The sequence below is a fragment of the Acipenser ruthenus genome, chromosome 31 (genome assembly GCF_902713425.1).
Source record: "Acipenser ruthenus chromosome 31, fAciRut3.2 maternal haplotype, whole genome shotgun sequence".
Taxonomy (NCBI): Eukaryota; Metazoa; Chordata; class Actinopteri; order Acipenseriformes; family Acipenseridae; genus Acipenser; species Acipenser ruthenus.
Window position 1 is genome coordinate 1076725 of NC_081219.1, and position 21665 is coordinate 1098389.

The window sequence follows — 21665 nt, forward strand, 5'->3', positions numbered from 1 at the left end:
GTACAATGACATTTCTACATACTACTAATGTACAGTGTGTATAAAGAAAGACACAAAAGCTTCGATTTTTGTCATTTCAGGTTTGCAGTTAACGTTTCTCCCATTTAATATTTTGGGATTAGAGGCAGCAAAGAAGGCTATGAGAATTACACATTTTAAATGATGTGTCAACAGAAGTTTTAAAGGTTTACAAAACTCGAAAATGTTGCTGAATTTGTCGTTCAAGTTGTTTTTAAAAAATCTATTTTGTCTGCTTGTTACTTTTTTTTGCAGCCAACACAGACCATTTTAAACGACCATATTAAAGTTTTTAATTTTTTTTTCATGGCAGTTTATCTCTGTCTGGAGAACACACTCACACAAGCACATCTTTTTATAGCCTGTCACTCATTTATGCCAAGACCTAAGTGGCGCAAAGTCAAGCATATGCAAGTAATGGAGCGATTAGATGCTGATATCAATATGCACAGGTGCATCTGCTCTGCATGTGTAATCAGGAGCATCTCAGAGGTCAATGAGATGCTAATGACCTCTCTCCATATTCCCTGGAGCATCTTGCAGCAGAGGCACACCAACATACACAACTCCTAGGCCCCCAGGAGAGCATGATCAAAGTGTGGTGAAGACTGAAGCAAAATCAAGGCAATGTGTTCCCCATGTGTGACAGATAGACAGACAAAAGGACACGATCAACGTGAAAAGATCCCCATATCTTTTGAAGGAGGACCCTAATTAACAGCCAGGATTTGTGATTAATATTCCTTGCTCATTAATGTTGTGGAATGTTGCCTCAATGCTGTAACCCATTTAGGGGTCTGAAGAGCAACATGTTTCTTTACTTCTTTCTTCCACCCAACCCAACCTAAGCCACAGATGTTACCCAGATAACATCTAGGGAAGTCTTTGCATGGACTAGTCGGGTGAACTGACCAGTAGGGATTTCTGAAATGCAATGAGGTTGGTTTTACTCCCTAACGCTATGTCAAGGACCAATGCAACGATCACTGCGGGTCCTCAGGCAAGATCGGCAAGTCGACATGGACTTGATTACAATGGATTTGTATGAGTGAGAGAGAGTGAATCCAAGTCATAAATCTCCTTCCCGATCTGTGAGTGTGCTGTATAACAGGAACAGTGTGTCCCAGACTGGATGGGTTGGCAATTCATTCCAGGGAAAGTCGGAAGTCGGCCAGCCAGAAAAGGAGCGGAGTCACAATACCAGAAGTCATAGCCTTAATGCGGTAGGCGATGGGGCAATCGAAAGTGCGATTGCACTCACTACCGAAGGGGGCGTGACTGAGGGTATATCAGGGGATGTGGCGAAGCGATCTGTTCCTATTGTTATGGTTCTGGAAAGACCGCTGAAGGAGAAATGTAAACTAACATAAGTGTTTTCGTGTTGTTTCTGTCTGTCTTGTAATAATTGTAATTTTCATTGTTAGACAGCTAAACTATCCAGGAGCTGTCGCTAAAAGCCAGCACCAACCCCAGACCACACTGTATAAATCACCACTTGCACTAGGGGCACTCACTTTGGGGATTGTGATCGTGTAGGTGTTTAAAGTGCGTGTTATAATTATAAATGTATTACTTCAGGACTGAACCCCGTGGGTTTTAACTGTGCAATACCATTGTTGAGTATTGCCAGTTATTATTATTTATTGTTGCAAACAAGCAACACAGCCAAAATAAAGAGCTGTTGGACCGTGAACTGTATTGTGTCTCTCATTGTCGTGCACTGCATCACCTCTACACCTGCACACTGCAAACCACTTTGCCACACTCACCCAGGGCTCCAAATGGCACTACATTATAAAGAAAACCCAACTCTCACTGCACTAAATGACAATCTAACTGCAATTTGTTACTGTTACAGTAATGACAGCTTTCAAATGTTCTGTGTTGTGTTGCTTGTGTAAGAAGTCAATCTGCCATGCCTAGATGCCTGGAGCAGCTGACAGCTGCATTAGTCAGATAACCTCAACAGTAGTTGTTTTCCTCTGTGTAACAGCAGCAAAATCAAACCAAACAGGGTCATTATAAAACTGCTGGGATACCAAATGTCCTCCAAAGAAGCCCTTATTGTGAAGAGAACCTGCCTTTTGAAATACAGCGGAACAAAATTATTGCCATAAATCCAGTCAAGGGACCAACACAGTGGCTTTACTATGGCCTTACTACTGAGGAACATTGTCAAAGATTTTTATACAGATATGTTATTTATTAAAGTGCTCTTCTTTGCAAACTGCTCTACTGCTCTACATGTATTCTTTTATCTTATAATAGTTTTTTATATATCAAATGTGCAAATGTGTAACATCATGTTGTGTTTTCAGAGGGTTTGATGGTTACAAAACCATAATCACATACCCCAGTTACTGTGCTTGACACCACACGGGCATGTTTGTATTCCTTATCTGATTTCAGCTGACACGAGAAGGAGAAAACGCCTCTTTTACAGAAGCGCCCCTGGAGATGCAAGGGCATACGTTCACACATATCATTCATGTTGTATGTAAATACACATGATCAGCAAGACAGAAGTCTCCATGATACAAAGAGACAAGCCCATTACTCACATACTGACTAATGATAGCATACACAGGGGAAACAAAATGATCCTTTCTTATCTCTCTGACTGCATTTTTCACACATCACTTGCAAGGTTGTTGCAGCTAGCCTGACTCGTATGAGATAAGACATTTTTATACCAAGCGCACAAACTCCTGTTTGACCTTCAGAGTAGCCTGGATACCCAAGCAGAAAAAATATGTTCAACAATTTCACTCATAATTAAAATATTTCCAGGTGTGCTAGGGATAAAGCTCAAAACAATGTCATTGCATAACCTGTCTGAGAATAATGAACTTGTGAGCTTTACAGATAGCATTAATCATAAGGACAAAAAAGAGCAGATTTGTACGATATTTGAAGATAAGCTATAATGCACAGCAAAGCAGTTGGATAAGTCAACTAAACACACCTTGTCTAAATATTTGTAAATGTGAGCTCAGTTTCTTTTGGTAACACTGGAGATTACCATGTAGTGCTGGGACATTCATCTGTTTGACTGAATTGTTCTCAAGTTAAACACATCTATCGTTCGCTAGTAGTTGTATATGATTTGTTATTACTGTGTTTGCTGCCCTGTAAGGTGGAGCGGGAAAACAAAATGCTTCTCTATGCTGCAGTACTGTGTATCTACTGTATTAAAACTATAACTGACAGCCACCTCAAGTTTACAAGTTAATAAACAGCTGTGGAGCGCGCTCAAGAAACGTATTCAGCGCATTACGGCAGATGTTTGATCGTGAGTTGGTAGTCGTCAGTTATGCCACAGGGATTTTGTTTGAAATAAAGTTTGTTTGTTGTTTCTTATATTATTAACAATATCCAGCTGGCAACACAGCATGACTACTGAATACTTTACAAAGGGAAGAGAGTTTGCATTATATTCAAGAATTAAGCTTTCTGTACAGTTTGTTTAAGATATAGAACCTAAGAGCATCTATTAAAGGAGCATGCCATTCGGTCTATCAGTGCTCAACTGGTTCAGTGTAGCTGATTGAACTCAAAACTTAAAGGATCCCAATGATTCAGCTTCAACAACTTGGTTAGTGTTGGTAACCCATTCCATCCCCTCACCACTCGCAGTGTAAAGGAGTGTTGCCTACTCTCTTTTTATAACCCTAACTACACTTTAGTTTATAATGATGTCCTCGCATCTTGTGCTGCGCTTAAAGTATTACCTTTGCCAACTTTAAAGATTTTAAAGACTTCAATCAAGCTCCCCTAATTTTCAGCCTGTTTTCACGGCTCATTCCTTTAAGTCCTGGGATTAGTGTGGTTGCTCTTGGTTGGACTCTCTTAGTAATGCAGTGTCCAGAACAGAATACAGTGTTCTGAGTGCAGTCTAATGATAACGCCCTTTGATGTCTGTCCATTAGAATCCAAGCAGTTGTGTTCTGGTCTAGCTCAGTCGATTGATTGTGTGCGTGGGCAGATCAGAGAAAAACAAAAACAGCAGCAGAACCCACGTATGGAAGAGAAGAACTAAAATCAACTTCAATTCAAAATACAATCAATTTCACCAGCTAGTTTTGAGCACACTGTGTTACTGAAGCTCCACCAAAGCATCAATGTGTACTTAGAAAGAACAGAGAATAAAAGATGTATTCTTGTAGGCAAGATAGTTATCCACAATTAAAGTAAAGCAACAGCAGACGCCTCTGTGCTGGTAGAATATGAATCGCATAGCAATTTGATATAGCACTATAGGGACTGTGTGGTGCGGAAATACACAATGCCCCCATACTTTCACAAGTCGACTCCACTTGAATATTAATCATGAGAATATCACCTGGAATGCAACCCACACCGCGTGAGCTGTGCTCATTAAAACATCTCTGCATTGTGTTACTGTTCACGTTTTATCAGTGTCGAGAAACAGCTAGGCCACAGCTTAATTAGTCCCTGTTAGTCTCTTTTGGCCTGCCTTTAAATTGCTTTGTTCTCATTGGTAATTAAATTAGACCAACCCAGCTCAAAAGTGACCCTCTTTTTGTTGTTCTTTAATGCAAACTTGACAACTGAAACTGCTATCTATTGCCCGTGAATGCTTAACAGGCATGCAAATGGATTGCGCTGATTAGTTCTGAGTTCCCCAATACTGTTCTTAAATGAATACTAACTAAAGTTTAAGATCAATTTTATTACCTTGTGTTAGCATTAGAAGTATTATCGCAGGAAGTGGTTAAAAGATAAACAACAGGAAAAAGGGGGAGCAGTCATAATATTGTCTGTGCTAATAAGAGGTAAGAAAATAACTTTCAAAACTTTTGTTACCACTTTAAAATGAAGGATGTCTGGTTGCCTCATTTTGAATTGCAATTGAAGTAAAAACAAAAAAAAACACCTTTAACAAGTCTCAAGTGTGAAACACTGAATTCTATAAAATGTATAAGATATGTGGGCAGATGTGAGATTGACAAGGAGGAATCTCTAACACTGTAGTGTTATATTCCTGACACTCAGAGCTACTCTTTGGGAAAGTCTCCCTTATTTATAAGCTCTTACAGTAAATCTCACAAATTTAAAAATAAGTGAAAGCTGTAAAGCCTCTACTTCCGCTTCTTGAAAACCATTTTAAAAGTACAGGACAGGGCAGACAAACACAATAGAAATGTCAAGATGACAAAACAAATGCTCTCAGGATCTCAATACCGTTACGCTGACATAACAAGATAAGGGATGTTGTGATCTTGACATAAATACATTTTTAAAAAATCCATGTCCTCAAGAGTCAACTTAAAAAAAAAAAAAGATTAATACAAAATTGTGTTTGCTTAACTCAAAGTTTATTGCAGGAGTGCTTTTCTGTTTTCTGAGAGCTCACTTTGCATTGTAAACCCTGAACACTGTAGAATACCCCCTGCCTCAGCCTGCTCCCCTAGGAGCTCAGATTGATGATGTCTCCTTATCAGTAGAATAATTAATATTTAAAAAAGACTCTAGTATGTACAGTACCATTTCATAAAGTGCACAGCTGTGTGTGTTCTGAATGCAAGACAATGGGCTGATCCACCCCCTGTGTCTAGTGCAGTACTGCCTCTGTTCTCTCTAGAGTATTCTTCCTCTGTTCCAGGTTGCTTTACCTCTTTGTAAAATTTGGTTGCTGAAATTATTTGATCTATATATTATTCTTCAGTCACTGCGTGCATAATTGTACCATGTTATGTTTCCTCTCTCTGTCTCTATTTTATAATGCATATCTACAGGTAGTGGACAAAAAAATGGAAACACCTGGGTAAATGAGGGACACAGAGTATATTGAAAGCAAGGACTTCCACACAGGTGTGGCTCATGCGTTAATTAAGCAAATTAACATCCCAGCATGCTTAGGGTCATGTATAAAAATGCTGGACAGGCCTGGTTGCCTATAATTATGGCTAGCGTGGCTGCAAGAGGAGACCTCAGTGACTTTGAAAGAGGGGTGATTGTTGGTGCGTGTTTGGCAGGAGCTTCAGTGACCAAGATAGCTCAACTTGCTGATGTTTCACGAGCAACGGTGTCTAAGGTGATGTCGGCATGGAACTCCGAGGGAAAGACATCATCAGCAAAGGGCAACAGTGGGCAGAAGCGCATACTCCAGGATCGTGATATTCATGCATTAATTCGAAGTGCAAGGCAAAACAGGCGAGCAACTGCAGATCAATTGACTGCAAATTTCAACCTGGGGAGCAAGCAGCCAGTTTCATCAAAAATGGTCCGCCGAGAACTCCACAGAGCGGGATACCATAGTGGCCCAACACCCTATTAAGTGACTTTACATTTTTTTTTTTTCACTACCTGTATTTTGTAAGAACAACCCCTCGAAATCCCATACGGCTCAAACAAACTGTGATACAGCTATCTGAAAGGTTTGTATCAGACAGTGTTGTAAAAACTTGTGGCCAAATGTTGGGAGATAAAGTATTTTCTGTTATGCTGAGATATGGGACAACGGTTCATGCACTTTGGGTCAGACCACCATAGCCTAACCATGAAGCTAGCTGAAACCAGTTAAGAAAGATAAGAACAATAACAGTGGAACAGTGATAGAATGGTCAGAATAGGAGCATAGCACCAGCGGTCTTACCCAGTGAGCGATTTGGAGAATTCAGCTCCTGAAGAGGACTTCCTATCCTGACTTGAGAGAACGCTCCCAGTGTGCAGGCAGATCTGATCAGTCTAACGCTGGTATACTATAAACTACTGACCAATATTTTTTGTATAATGAAATATTTGCAATAACTGTCTGTTGTCTATTATCATGCAATGATGGAATGAGTATTATTAAATAAACCATGTAATTCGATTTGGTTTACCTAAAGAAGTTTGTCATTGTTTTTATTATTATATATTTATGACATAAAGGCATTGAATAAGTCATACACAATCCTACACAAAGGGATATAAAATGTTATTAGTTAAAAACAAAAGAAAAAAGTTCCCCTTAAAATAAAGCGTGACTGTGTAATATAGTGATAATTATTTTTAAAATATTCTGAAGTTCTCCCCATACCTGATGCAGCAGGTGCTACTTACTAGATAATTGACTGCAGTGCCAGTGAAGTGTCTCAAGCCAAAGGCACATAATTAAAAGACATGGTCTGTTGAAAGGTAATCCCACTGCTGTGGATATTAATGGTGTTGTGTTATGAAGACATTTCTTAAATGTGTTTTTACAGGTTTCATTTTCTTCTGGTTGCATGGCTGTCTGAAACTATGCCACTGTCACAGTGATTTACACAGTCATAGCTTCTCTTAGAGGCCAGGATAATCAGTGCTCTGCTCTGAAACACTGTACTGCAGTCCCTCTGTGCTAGCTTCCAATTTCAGGGGCTCCCGAGTGGCACATCCAGTAAGCGTGGAGTGCAGGATGCGCCCTATAGCCTGGAGACTGTGCATATGCTGTGTTTGTTTCTAAGGCTATGAAGGTTATTTTGTTCCCCGGGTCCTAAGCTGTCCAGTTTTATATAGGGATTTTGTCAAGAGGTCGATACTCCCATTTAAAAGTCCTCCAGGCGGGCACTGGAGGCTCTCCAGCAGTGTCCTGCAGATGATTTTTTATTTGTACCTTTGATTTCCCTTCCATTTTTATTGAAAAGACACCAAAGATAGGGCACCTGCAGAACCGTGCCCCCTGTACTAACACCGTGCGTGGACACTGGTTCAGCTCGGGCTCAGCGAGAAGCTCCCTGTTTAGAGCCGATAGCATGGAACAGACCCCAGTGTTACCTGATATCCCCCGGGTCTTCAGTGACCAGCACGTCAGTCTTGCAGCTTGCCAGGGGATTAATGGAGAGTTCCACTGGAGGGACCACGAAACTCTTACTGACCGGCAGCCACAGGCCCTGTCCAAGGCTGTACGTGGATCTGATTGAGACAGGAAAAGATAGAAGTGTCTCAGCAGTGTACTTGCATTCTTATCTGTTCAACTTAGGCTTAAAACAATCACTAGGGCAGGGGTACACAATGCTGGTCTCTATAGGAATCTAAAACAGATTGAAAGTAAATTTGGTGGTCTTAAAATCCATATGACAAAAGCATCACACAATTCAACACAATGTGCAGTTCCTGCTTCTGAGAGTGAATGGCAGGCGGTGGGTGAATGACTTTAGCCGGCTCCATTAATTTAGTATATTTATTTAATCTATTTATTATTTCAGCCTTGAGCCCAAATGTAAATGCATAAGCATCCGTGATTTATCAGTATTATATATATATATATATATATATATATATATATAAAAGACCCTGATAATGACGTGATACAGCCATCTGAAGAGCTCATTGTAGGTCAGATTGACCAGAAACCCACTTATGAGATGGTAAAGCAGTTCAGTTTCACAGTGAGGTGTATGAGAGGACAGAGTCTGGTAAAGCAGTTCAGTTTCACAGTGAGGTGTATGAGAGGACAGAGTCTGGTAAAGCAGTTCAGTTTCACAGTGAGGTGTATGAGAGGACAGTCTGGTAAAGCAGTTCAGTTTCACAGTGAGGTGTATGAGAGGACAGAGTCTGGTAAAGCAGTTCAGTTTCACAGTGAGGTGTATGAGAGGACGGAGTCTGGTAAAGCAGTTCAGTTTCACAGTGAGGTGTATGAGAGGACGGAGTCTGGTAAAGCAGTTCAGTTTCACAGTGAGGTGTATGAGAGGACGGAGTCTGGTAAAGCAGTTCAGTTTCACAGTGAGGTGTATGAGAGGACAGTCTGGTAAAGCAGTTCAGTTTCACAGTGAGGTGTATGAGAGGATAGAGTAGAAATCCTGACATCGCACAGCTTCAAAGCTGATAATTAGGTTTAATGGAAAGCAGGGGTTACAGGGATCAGAACACCTACAAATTCATCAGTTAGGAAATAAATAGGTTTGGGAATCGGTTATGCATACTTAATTAGCTCATTGACATATTGAAAGACAATAAAGGTCTATATTAGGGATGGGCACCAATATTGGTATTTTCATATGATATCGATAATAATTTCCATGTCGGATTAAAAATAAAAATTCACTTTTTATTGTTAATACTGCTAAAAATACAACCGCAGTATAATCACATTTATTTCATATTAATTTACAACAAACCCTATACATACCAATCATTGTCAGCCTCGTAGGCAACCACCACACTACAGTATTATTGAACCATTGTATTCCATTGATTGGCGTTTAGGTACCAGACGCTATTCGCATGCTGCATGAAGCACTATTGGCATTACTTTGAGATATGCACATGCGTCCACGGTTCATTGCATTTTGTCCGTGTGATGTATTTCGCTATTATAAATGAAATGTACTTTTAAAACATCAAAACACATCTCAAAATAATGCAAAATTCAGCATGACACCATACTTAATACTTTTAGAGGTGTCGTGAGTCAGCATTCACACGCAGCAGCTGACGATTCAATTACTTCCTTCCGGCTTGGCTATAAAGTCTGTGCGCAGTGAAGTATAGAATTTTTGGTTTTGAGGTGGTTGATGATAGAATAGTAAAAAAATATAACAAGACCTTGTTTTTCTCCGTGGATATTGTGAAGCAAAGCACCACTAAGTCAAAGTAAGTTATTGCTTTTCATATGTAAATATCTGTTAACGTCTATATATGTTTCATATTGCAATTGTGTTATTGTATTTCTGTGTTTTGGAAGACTTTGATATTATCGATATACAATTTTCATATTGTTGCCCACCCCTAGTCTATAGTGTTATTATTTTATTTATAATTATTAGGAAATATTGAGAATCAAGTGGCTCTAACCACACTGTAATTGCACTATAATGGCATGGGTTGTTACATAGTAATTACATTGTAAATTTACAAACACATGTGTAAATACAGTAATTACAAAAGACAAGCAATTGCCAGCATTTTTCATGTTGTATCTATGCACGCTGTAGCACTGTGACTACGCAAGCGCATGTATAATTGCTGTGTTACTACCATGTAATTACAATGTCGTTAATGAAACGTAATGTAATGTGCAATGCATCACTCGTATGAGCCCATTTACACAAAAATGAATACTATGTATAACTAGGGTGTCTGTTTTTCGGTTTTTATTCACTTCATTTTTTGGTGCTTATTTTTATCTATTTTCAAGTTTTATGTAAATCATTTTTTGGGGGGGGCTTTTGCTTTTTACATACTATATGAAATTATTGTTTTCAGTTACTTTCCAAAATGCTTGGGTGTTTTTTTTTTTCTCTCACAATATGTATAGTATCTTAAGCTGTACCGTCTTTCCTTGGCTGTCTTCCACAGCGAAATCCTATGGTCACAGGCACCTGGTTCTGGGGTTTTTGTGTGTCTAGGCATTTTTTTTTACATTTCGCCATTTGCAATTCAATTTTATTCTAGTCCCATGAACAAGCCTTCTAATTGTAATCTCGTTTTAAATCTTGCAAGTGGAGTCTCCAATAGAAATGTAGGAATTTGCTGCCACTCAGTAGTTGGAGCAGGTTTAAAGTATTCAGAACAAATCAATGATAGATACAAGTCAGGAAGCGGGGACACTGCCCAACTGCACAGGAAAAGTAATTTGTGTTTGTTTTTCTGTAGTACACTGTGTCCTATAGAGTGCACATTTTATTTTAATAAAAAGTTCACTATATTAAATATATAAATTGTACACATATGCACTGTTTTTATTTTGTATGTATTTATTCATGTTTGTTACAGGAACCTGCTTTGTGGATTTTCTAACAGAATACAGAAGGCTGTTTACTATTGACACCTTTGAAGGCAGTGTGAATAACCTTTCATTTAACATTACGCAGGCAGCATGTTAGTGTCGTACCCTTATCACTTAGGTTTGAAGGCACCCGAGAGCTTTGAACTGTGGGTGACATCATCCTTCACAGATGAACCATGAAATAAAATGACTGTGGATATTCTGGTGACCTTTTACAATAAGTGTTTCTGCGGCCGGACATTTCAATCTGAATCAGGATGTGCAAACTAACAACAGGTTGTGTTGCTGTGAACCTTATTCGAGTAGCAGTAATCCTGTCAATTGCCATACCTGAATATCTTCTCTGGAGCCTGCTCTCCTGTGACAAGGTCATAACCTCGTTCCAGCGTCGTGTACGGCCAGGGCCTGCATAGAGAGAACACTATGAACTGGGAACAGGATTGTCAATGGAAACATGGCACAAGGTGCCTTTAACTAGCCTGGCATCTCCAGAATGGCAAGCTCGTATCATGAGCCCTTACTGCACATCAATACAGTGAAGAAAGAAAGAAAGAAAGAAAGAAAGAAAGAAAGAAAGAAAGAATGAAAGAAATACCTATATCTCTGAATGTCTAATATGGGTTGGGTAGGCTGTTACTGTCGAGTATGATTTAACACAACTAAAACACATATCTATGGGACTGTTTCTGTTTTCAATGTAAACCAGGAGCATGTCTTGGAAACATCCTTTTAACACAAGGAGGAAGGAATTCTAAGGTGTTTTGCAAGGATCTCATTTTGCCAATTTAGCATTAGCACTAAAGCTGCAGAGACCAAGTTGTTTAAGTGGAAACATTCTGAACAGCGGCCAAGGACAGGGGAAAGAGCAAGATACTTGTAGATGCCTCCGGCCTGATTCCTCTAGAATTCCTGTACAAAGGAGTAGACTAAATGTTCTGGAAACACTTCAGTTTAGGTGTAGCTATACATATACATATTGTATGCTTCTTTCACAAAACTTACACTGTATTTCTCTTGTTGTCTCCCTTGTAATGATTTACCTGTTATGGTCACTAATATTATTGTACTAAGAATTGTTGATCTTGCACCACTCTTTTGAACTACAGCGTTATCCCCTAGGGGTTTTACTGTACAAGACAAAGGTGAAGTGTTTAAACATTTGCTGTTCCGTGCTTAAAGCTCTGCATTCCATGCTTAAAGCTCTGCATTCCGTGCTTAAAGCTCTGCATTCCATGCTTAAAACTCTGCATTCCATGCTTAAAGCTCTGCATTCCATGCTTAAAGCTCTGCATTCCGTGCTTAAAGCTCTGCATTCCATGCTTAAAGCTCTGCATTCCGTGCTTAAAGCTCTGCATTCCATGCTTAAAGTGTTGCATTCTGTGCTTAAAGCTCTGCATTCCGTGCTTAAAGCTCTGCATTCCGTGCTTAAAGCGTTGCTATCTCATTGTAAAACTCCACATTAAGCCATGGTGTCTAATCTGCAATTGAAGTGATAAGGCAGTTTAGTCTGAGGGATTGGAGAGCTTGAAAACCAGGACTGTAACCTGTTATGTAGGGCATCAGTGTGGAGTAGTGGTTAGGGCTCTGGACTCTTGACCGGAGGGTCATGGGTTCAATCCCCGGTGGGGACACTGCTGCTGTACCCTTGAGCAAGGTACTTTACCTAGATTGCTCCAGTAAAAACCCAACTGTATAAATGGGTAATTGTATGTAAAAATAATGTGATATCTTGTAACAATTGTAAGTCGCCCTGGATAAGGGCGTCTGCTAAGAAATAAATAATAATTAAAAAAATACAGTCACAAAGATAATGGATTTCTCACGGATGTTATTATAATGCCAAACTTCTGCAGAAAGGAAACTGGAATACATTGTGTATTAGTATGGACAAGGAACACACACGAGACTGTTTGTGTCAAACTGTATCTGTTCTAAAGAACTGGAGATAATTAGGAAAATGCGAGCTTGCTTGGGTATGTATGAGCTTCAAATGTCATGTTTACATTCCCATTCCTATTGTGTTTGAGTGTTATGTTGCTCCTATATTGAGATATTATCATTGTTCATCATCTGCATTGACCTTGCTTGGAGCTTATCTGAGAATGCCAGAACCACAATCTTCCTCATTCCATTCAAATCATGTGACAATGTGACCTTTCCACTCCCCTAGCCCCACCTACTTACTGTACATACATATTCACAGAGGGAGTGGGTGGGGCTGGAAGAGTTGAAAGGTTACTGTACATTGTCACATGATTTGGATGGAATGCGGAAGTCCCAACACTTCGGATTCACCAGGCAAGCTCAAGCCAGTTAATGAATATATAGTGAAAAAATATAATAACTTAATATTTACAAAGCAGAACCTAGAAGCACTCTGAATGATAGATGTGTTCCAGGGTATTTGAGCATCTAAACATGCTGCTCATACTGCATTGTCCTTACCCTTCATTCTCTCCCCAGTCGCTCCTCACACAAAGATGTTTATGCACAGGATCAGGGGAGTAGCCTTCATGACAGCTGCATTCACCTAAATAAAGGACACAGACAGGAACAGTCATTTATCTGAGCCCAAAATAAATTGGAGATGTCTTTATCTGCTGCCCTGTTCATCCATCAGGCAGGAACTCTGCCCAGTAATCATTTCACAACCTGCTCTCTTTCTGAACTATTATCACTCCCCAAACCTTCCTCTGCGTCTGTCAGACTAATACATACTTCATAACTTCAATCTTAATTTAATAAGCTGGCTTTCGCAGAGAAATGACAAGGTTCTGATGTATGCATTTAGAGGGAGCCTGGTGTTGTGCATTTTCAATGTGTCTACCAATGCAGATAAAGAGCTTGAAGTCTTTTTTCTACACCCCCACACCCCCAAGGCTGAAGCACTGTATGTTGCCACAGAATCCTTTACGCCTTGTTGAAAATCACAAACAAAGCTTCTTATTTTTATAAGATGAAATCACAAGACCAATCCACCTGCATGATATAATATAATAGAATACACTATTGTGTACCAAAACCAACATACTGTTACAATAATAACACACACTGGAGATGTCACTGCAAGAGGCCTGGCTCACTGTTGAGTAGGGCTGGGCATAGGAATGGGTACTTAGCTGTACAACTATGTATCCAAATCACCATCTTATAAAGGACCACAGTCAACATTAAAACAACTTCAATAGACAGTTTGACAAGAGATCTATTGCTTTACAATAATCCACATGCTAAAGTACTGCCAACACCTCCATGAGCCCAGGCCATCCTTCCCTTTAGTATTTTAACTAGAGAAATACCATTGTGAAATTGCTTTGTTAATCAAGGTAATTGTGATGGTGTTTATTAGATTAACTGTTATTTACAAATACTGGCTTTCAAGACTTCAAAGTTCTCTTCTTCTTCTTCTTCTTCTTCTTCTTCTTCTTCTTCTTCTTTGAGGTATAGAACGCTAGTGTTACATACATACAGTATATACAGCAGCAAATCTAACAAACAGTATCCTCTCTTCAAATCAATTACCAGAAATACAATTTGGATTGGGCTTTCTTTTTCCCACCCTAAAAGGGATGTATGTTAAAATGAATGTGCATACATCTATATCACATTTAGCTAACTCTGTATGATCATTGGGCTGTACTTATCCATGACTCTACTTGTGTGCATTAAAGTGATTGAAGCTACCAAACTAGTTCCATAAATCTGACCGGCTGTGCACTCCTATTCGTTTTATTGCTCTCAAATGTTCAGTTTTGAAAGAAGCACGCGTTATATTATTTATTTTAAAACATGATTTATGGTACTCCACTTGGTTAGAGAAATCTCCGTTTGCAAGCCATGCTTTCATTGGTGTTGCACTCACTTTGTAATTTCACCAGGTGAGTGAAATTGTTCCGACTTGACTTCTTTCTTGTCATTAACCAACCATTTGCTTCCCCTGTTGACTGGCATGCTTTCAGTGAGTAACATGACCAAGAAGACAATGCCGAGGAGCGTATCAGATAATAATACATGGAAACAGAGAACATTCTTTAACCTAATGTAGTATAGGATATCTTTTTAATATGAAAAATACTGTACATTTGAATAAAAAGAATTACAAACAATGTCATTTCAGACAAAACATGTGTGCACGTGTCTAACAGGCTAGGCGCCCATCACCATGTAGTCTTCCTTCAAGTCATTTATGGATAGTTAGGATATGTGATGTAGTTATAAGGGATTAGCCCCAGGGATTCTAAAATGTGCCCTTTAGCTTCTGAAAATCCAGCTAATGGTGTAGTGTGACAGCACCTTCTTGAGATATTCACAGTCTTTAACATGTGCTAATATTACAGATTACAAGTTCTGGGAGCCTTGGAAACGCAGCAGAACTGTTTTACGATCTGTCAGAAGCTATAAGCTGTGCAATTCATAAAGAACAGGCGATGGCTACATAGCACATACCGAGGATCTTGTTTTCCTCCAAACAAGAGCTCATTAAGGAGCTGACTATCCTCAGGCTTGTTGTTTTTTCCCCCCTTCCCTTCCCTGTTGAAGTGTTACACTCATTAGAAAGAGTTTTTATTTGCTGTTTTATTATGAATGCTTCGAAAGTGTATTTTTTCTTGGCACTGGAGCATTCATTTCTGATGTGGTATACAAAATATATATTCCACAAAATGAGAGGAATCCTAAAATGCTTGCAAAGCTTCCTGTGGGTATTGCATAAGAACACAAGGCCAGGGTGAGTGTGCCTTTGTGGTAGTAAATAATAAGGGAATGCAGAGTAACGGACCAACACCAGTGAAAGAAGCCCCTTCATTCCAGTTATTGGATCTAAACAGTTCCTGGATGCGGATAACAGTTTCTGTTAGTTGGAATCCACCTTTTTACTTTGTTGGCTCCTCTACTTCTTTTTAGCAGGAACTTCCTTCACCACAAAACCTATTATAAAAGGTAAGGATAATATCATGGCGCCCTGCATTCAAAAGTTTATCTACTATTTCTATCTATAAAACAAGACAAGTGAAATTATATATATATATATATATATATATATATATATATATATATATATATATATATATATATATATATATATATATATGTGTTTAGGGTTAGGGTTGACTGAATCCCTCAAAACACTTTACAACACCTTGTGGAGTCTAAGGTATATCCTGTCAAGGCCATGATCAAGGCAAATGGAGGCCCAACCCAATATTATGTACAGGTTTTTATTATTCTACAAAAAACGTGCATCATTTTACAATGTGATGAATTCAAATGACAACTACAAAAATAAGATTGGATGTGTCAGGAGAGAGGAAGATCGATGTCACACAGACATAAAGATCTGCAGTAGAATAGCAAAATAATCAATTTGGGAAATGAACATCAAAAGGAAGTTACAGTATATGAGGCAATGAAAACGGGAAAACTGTATATGGAGACTATAACTGCAGCCAATTCAGCGCAGATAAAAATCACAAAGTCATCTCATTGTTTAGTTGAATTAATTTTATAAACATAAAAACAACTTTTTGTCTATTTAATATTCAATATTTACAGTTCAGATTAAAAAATATCAACAAATAAAATTTATTTTTAGTTTATAACCACAATACAACACATTTAATTTAATTTATTGTAATGCGATAGAACCCATCTTGTGATTTCCAGCAGCTCCTTTATCTATCTATATATATATATATATATATATATATATATATATATATATATATATATATATATATATATATATATATTATAAGATGTGGCACTCCCGTTTTGTATCTGAGGCTGGACCAAGGTGACAACGATCAGAGCTGAAGAATCACCATGGGAGAAAGAGATGCTTGAGGGAGAAGGGGCGGGGCCTCGCACTGATCAGTACTTCTTACAAAGCCAGTCAAGTGAAAGCCAGTCAAGTGAGAAAATGGCTCGGCAAACAGATCTCTTCTTGTTGTTGGAGAAGTGGAACAGTAGAAATGATGCTGGAGAAGTTTAGGGATAATATCTTTGCATATGGGAGTGAGAGGTTTGCCGTATAAGATAGAAAGCAATGAATAACTACAATTCCAGAAAAGTCTAGAGAGCAGCTGGAGATTTAACACATTGTTAGAGAAAGGAGACAACTGAGAAAGCAGTGGAGGAGGGCTGAAGAAAGTCAAAAGGCCCTCAGTCTTCTGCAAAATTATCTAAATCAGAAGCTTGGGAAGATTCTCAAAGCGGAGCCCCTATGAAAGCACTGCAAACAGAAGGAGCATGTAAGAACCAGCTTTTATAAAGACCCGTTCAAGTTCGTGAAGAACTCATTCACCAGCGAAAACAATAGTATACTTACAGTAACAAAGGCCGAGTTGGAGAGATATCTTGAAGAGACACCCCAAGAAGAGGGGAGCCTATGTCGACTCCCTCTGATATTCCACCTATTAATCCATCAGAATACCAAATGGAGGACTGCTCCTAAGTGGAAAGAGGTTGAGCAAGCCATGAAGAAAGCTAGGCCTTCATCATCGTCTGGGCCCAAAGGTGTACCATACCGAGTTTACAAGAGTGCACCTAGGGTTGTAAAGCTTGATGAAGGTAGTGTGGGTAAAACAGGTAGTCCCATGGTCATGGGACAGGAGGGGTCTTTATCCCCAAATAAAAGTAATCTACCAGCATCTGCCAATTCCATCCAATTGCCCTGTTAGATGTGGAGGGTAAGCTATTCTTCAGCATTGTGGCATAAAGGATATCAATGTATCTATTGAAGAACCATATGATTGACATAAGTGAAAAGGAATGTATGGCTAAGGCAAGTGATGGAGGAAGTTAACATCAATAAAAAGGAATTGATGGCTAATGTAAGTAAACTGGGCTGGGTTGGGTGGGGGATGGAAGGGAGGCCACTGCTGGGACGTCACTGTCAAGCCTTCCTGAGGTGCCGTGGGCTAGTCGACAGCACAGTGAAGATGGGAAGTGCCCACCTGATGACCCCTGTGAAGTGCCTCACCCAGCCCATTCCACATGGTTGCCATGCCGAGGCGACAGGGAGGCCACACTTTGGTTGATCCCTGGAGCCAGCATCGCTGTCATTGTGTGTGCTGATGTGCCAGGGAGGATGCAAACTGGCTGATCCCTGGAGCCAGCATCGCCGCCATTGTGTGTGTGCTGATGTGCCAGGGAGGATGCAAACAGGCTGATCCCTGGAGCCAGCATCGCCGTCACTGTGTGAGCTGATGTGCCAGGGAGGACGCAAACAGGCTAATCCCTGGAGTCAGCGTTACACTGCATCCGGGTTGGTCCCCATCACTACTATCTCATTGTATCCTGGCGATAGTGAGTCCAATATTGGCATGAAGTAAATAACAGCTACTCTCATGTAATGAAAAACATAATACTAAGCAATGAACTTCATCATTATTTAACCTAAAGGTTACATGGAGCTCCTTCTCCCTTTTTGCAGACTGAATCTGTTGCTAGATCACACTGACGTGGTCCGAGAGTCCCAGAAAGCCTGGGATACTAGCTTCTTTTCCTACTTTCTTCAAGGGCCAGGGATTTTTATGTTCAGGGAGAAAGACAGATATAGTAATTGGAGGTGAAGTTGTGAATGTTCCTCAATGAGAGTATGAAGCCTATGAGCACCTCTATTCCTTGACATGTTCTGGATGAGGGTAAGCATTGTCTAGAAAGTGTTTGTCAAACACAGCGACCTGTCCTTTTTTATGGGTGAATCTGTTTTAATACATTTCATAAATGTCATTTTGTAACAGATAGGCATCGATTCACGTTATATGGCAACTACAATACTCCCTGGATATTTCCCCATTCAGTAATTTGGTATATTTCCTCCTTTATTTTCTTCCTGTGTAAAGGGTCCTTTAGTAATTCACTGTTTTCAATATTTGTGTTTTTGTATGTAAGCCAGCTATGAAGAGGGAGCACTGTACTTTGTAAATGGTGTTACCATGTAATTATAGGGTAACATTACCAAGTAGTAGTAGTAACTGTGTAATTAGCACAATTCCATATTGGGCAACATGTACACAACCTCTATGTGTGTCATTAACAAAAAAAAAAACATTAAAGGATAAATTAAATATTACAATTAAAATCAGTAGATTATCACCAGACCAGACAAAAAGCAAATGAGACCTTCTTTAACCGACCTAATAAATAAACACAGAGAATGTACGCTTTCCCAAACACAAATCAAGGAATCAAAAGTTAAAATAAACACATATTGAAGTGCCTTCTGTTCACTCCCTTAACTCTACACACCATAAACAACAATCATTACATTGTACTGGAGAAAAGCAAACAAACCCTTAAACCAGATTATGTTTGAGTAAGTTATAAAACACATTTAAAAAGATGCAATGCGCAATGTGTAAATAAAAGAAAAAATATAAATTTGTATACACCATAACATGATCGCCACTCTCACAACCCATACGGAAAATAAATATATTTTTAATATATTTTAATATATGGAATGATATATTTTTTTAAATGTATTTATAATATATATTTTTAAACAGCACATGTTGCTTAAATATATTTATAATATACTATAAATGTATTTTGTAAATGAATATATTCACATTTATACATTTTATTTTTCTAAATTATATTCAAAATACATTGTAAAATATGTTGTAAATAAATATATTCACATTAATATATTTAAAAGTGTATGCAGTGTTTTCAAACAATATATTTATAAATTGCATATAATGTGAGAGTGCGACGGTCAGACATCACTAAATTTAAAACAAGAAGGCTTCATAAGTTTATCCATGTACAGCAGATAAAAACACAGACACTGTGATTTTAATTCGGTAAATAAGTTTATTCTTGATGGAACAAATATGGTCGTTAATCAATCTTTCTGCAGATACTGAAGTGTTACAGATACCTCATAAAAAATAACTGGGCTAAGCCTAGTATTTAGAAGAAAAAAAAGAGAGGTCAATAACAATCAAGGGCACAATAGGCTGTTCATATTTTAAGGCACCTTATATTTAAACTGTATGCCCACCAATATGAAAAAAAGAATGAAATTGTAAAAATGTATTTCCAGTTTATTTCCAGTGTTTTTTTTTTTACTTTCATATCTCTATTTTCAGCAAAAATTCCATAGCTATTAATGCATTTTTAATTGGAAGCAGCAGTTTTTTGTAACGTCTCATAGTTTCAGAAGAACAATGTTAGCAGGTCTACAGAGAAGCAGCCCAAACACCTGCTGTAATGCAAACAGTTCATATGTTGAAGGCTTTTCATTTTTGTACTTGAGTGTTTTATATACACTGAATTTTTACAAAATGTTGATATATTCCATTATGTTTAAAGATAGTAGTTATTTTTAAGTGGAATTGCGAAATTCCATTCCTTTCTTATTTATTTGCTTCATATCTGTTTGGTGGAACACATGCAAAATATGGTGTGTGTCCAGGCACTTTACATTATGTAATATATTGTGAATACATTATATAATACATGTTTAGTAAATAAATTGAATAATACATTTCTAAAAAATACATGGACAAATATAATTGATATATTGTTACCTGAAATTATATTTAAAATATATTTAAAATATGCAAATACATTGTAAATATATTTTCCATATGATGAAAACGGGCCAATTTTGTAATATGCTAAATATATTTTATATAACGTTACATACATAATACATATATGTTTCCATATATTTTATCATTCCCAAAGACTATGAGTTTTATATGAATAATATGTTTACAAAAATATATTTAAAAAATATATATATATATATATATTAGTATGGGTTTGTCACATGTAAACAAAGAAAATAAATGTATGCTCTCTACACCTTCTTCTCCATCATTTGGACATGCGTTTCCTAAAGCCCCAAGCCCTCATAATTTGCCAGGCCCAGACTCATGTTTCAGGCCAGCTCTTAATCATTTTAGACATTGGATAATTAGACATCAGGCAGCTGAACCAGTTAGAAATCCAACCAGAACTCTTAAACCAGCCTGTCAAGTTAAAACTAGCAGAACCACAAGCTATGACCAGGATAGACTGTGCTGCAGGTGAATTACAGGAATAATTAAAAACAGGGGACATTGTTAGTAGTGTGTGCTTCTCCTGTGAAAACTGTGACAGAGCTTACAATGCTAAATAAAATACATCTCCCTTCTTGTTTTAGGCTTCTCACGCAGTGGGGCACTGACGAGAGTAGATCTGGTAATCTAGGACTATGGTATTATTTCACCTAGTCTTATACCTGGAGTGAAGCTGCAGCTGTGAATCTTAAGATACAGCTGTACGTTTATAGCTACCCACGCAGAGGATCATACCTGAAAGTAACACAGCACACTTTACACAGATTTGAAATCCTAAGAAATCCTTTCTCCAGGGTAGTTTGGATCTTTACAGACTGCATGCTGTGACTGTGGATTTTCAATGAAGCACCTGCCTTCAGTCTAGAAGACTCGGATTTTAACCAGGCAAAGGCCAGTTAGATTTTGAGATTGGAAAGCATCTGCTGGTCTGTGATTGGGATTTCATGGTACTCTTGAACACGTATCAGCTGTTTATTATTCTTTTGAACTCTGCATGCAGGAGTTTGACTCGGAGAAATTCAAAGTCTTTTTTAAATCGGTCTGTAAACTGATAAAAATAAAGCAGAACCAAGGTGCTGATTTGTATTTATCCAGGGATGTTACCTTAAGTCTATTGAGGACATGGGATTTGAAAAAGTTCTGAGTAAAATCCATTCAACTCCGAATGACCTTGGGATTATAGTGGACTCAACTGTAACAGCATATCAACAATGTGGAGAGGCAACAGAAAAGGCAGATGCAATGTTACATAGCCAAAAGTGTTGAAAGCAAGTTAAACCCTCTTAGAATACTGAAATCATGTATGAGGAATAAACTAGTCACTGTTAAGGCTTTGTCAAATGCCAGTACATCTTATC

General features: G+C 38.4%; 1 protein-coding gene across 3 annotated transcripts in view; it reads right to left on the minus strand.

The window, feature by feature from the left end:
* The window catches only part of LOC117396811 (astrotactin-2-like), a 559949-nt gene that overhangs the window by 293159 nt on the left and 245125 nt on the right, over positions 1-21665 (minus strand). For all 3 annotated transcript variants that reach the window (XM_059005718.1, XM_059005716.1, XM_059005717.1), the window contains 3 exons: positions 13178-13262; positions 11063-11137; positions 7780-7917 (listed from right to left, as the gene is read on the minus strand). In XM_059005718.1, coding sequence (XP_058861701.1) covers positions 7780-7917; positions 11063-11137; positions 13178-13262 — 298 coding nt within the window. The remainder of the gene's footprint in view (positions 1-7779; positions 7918-11062; positions 11138-13177; positions 13263-21665) is intronic.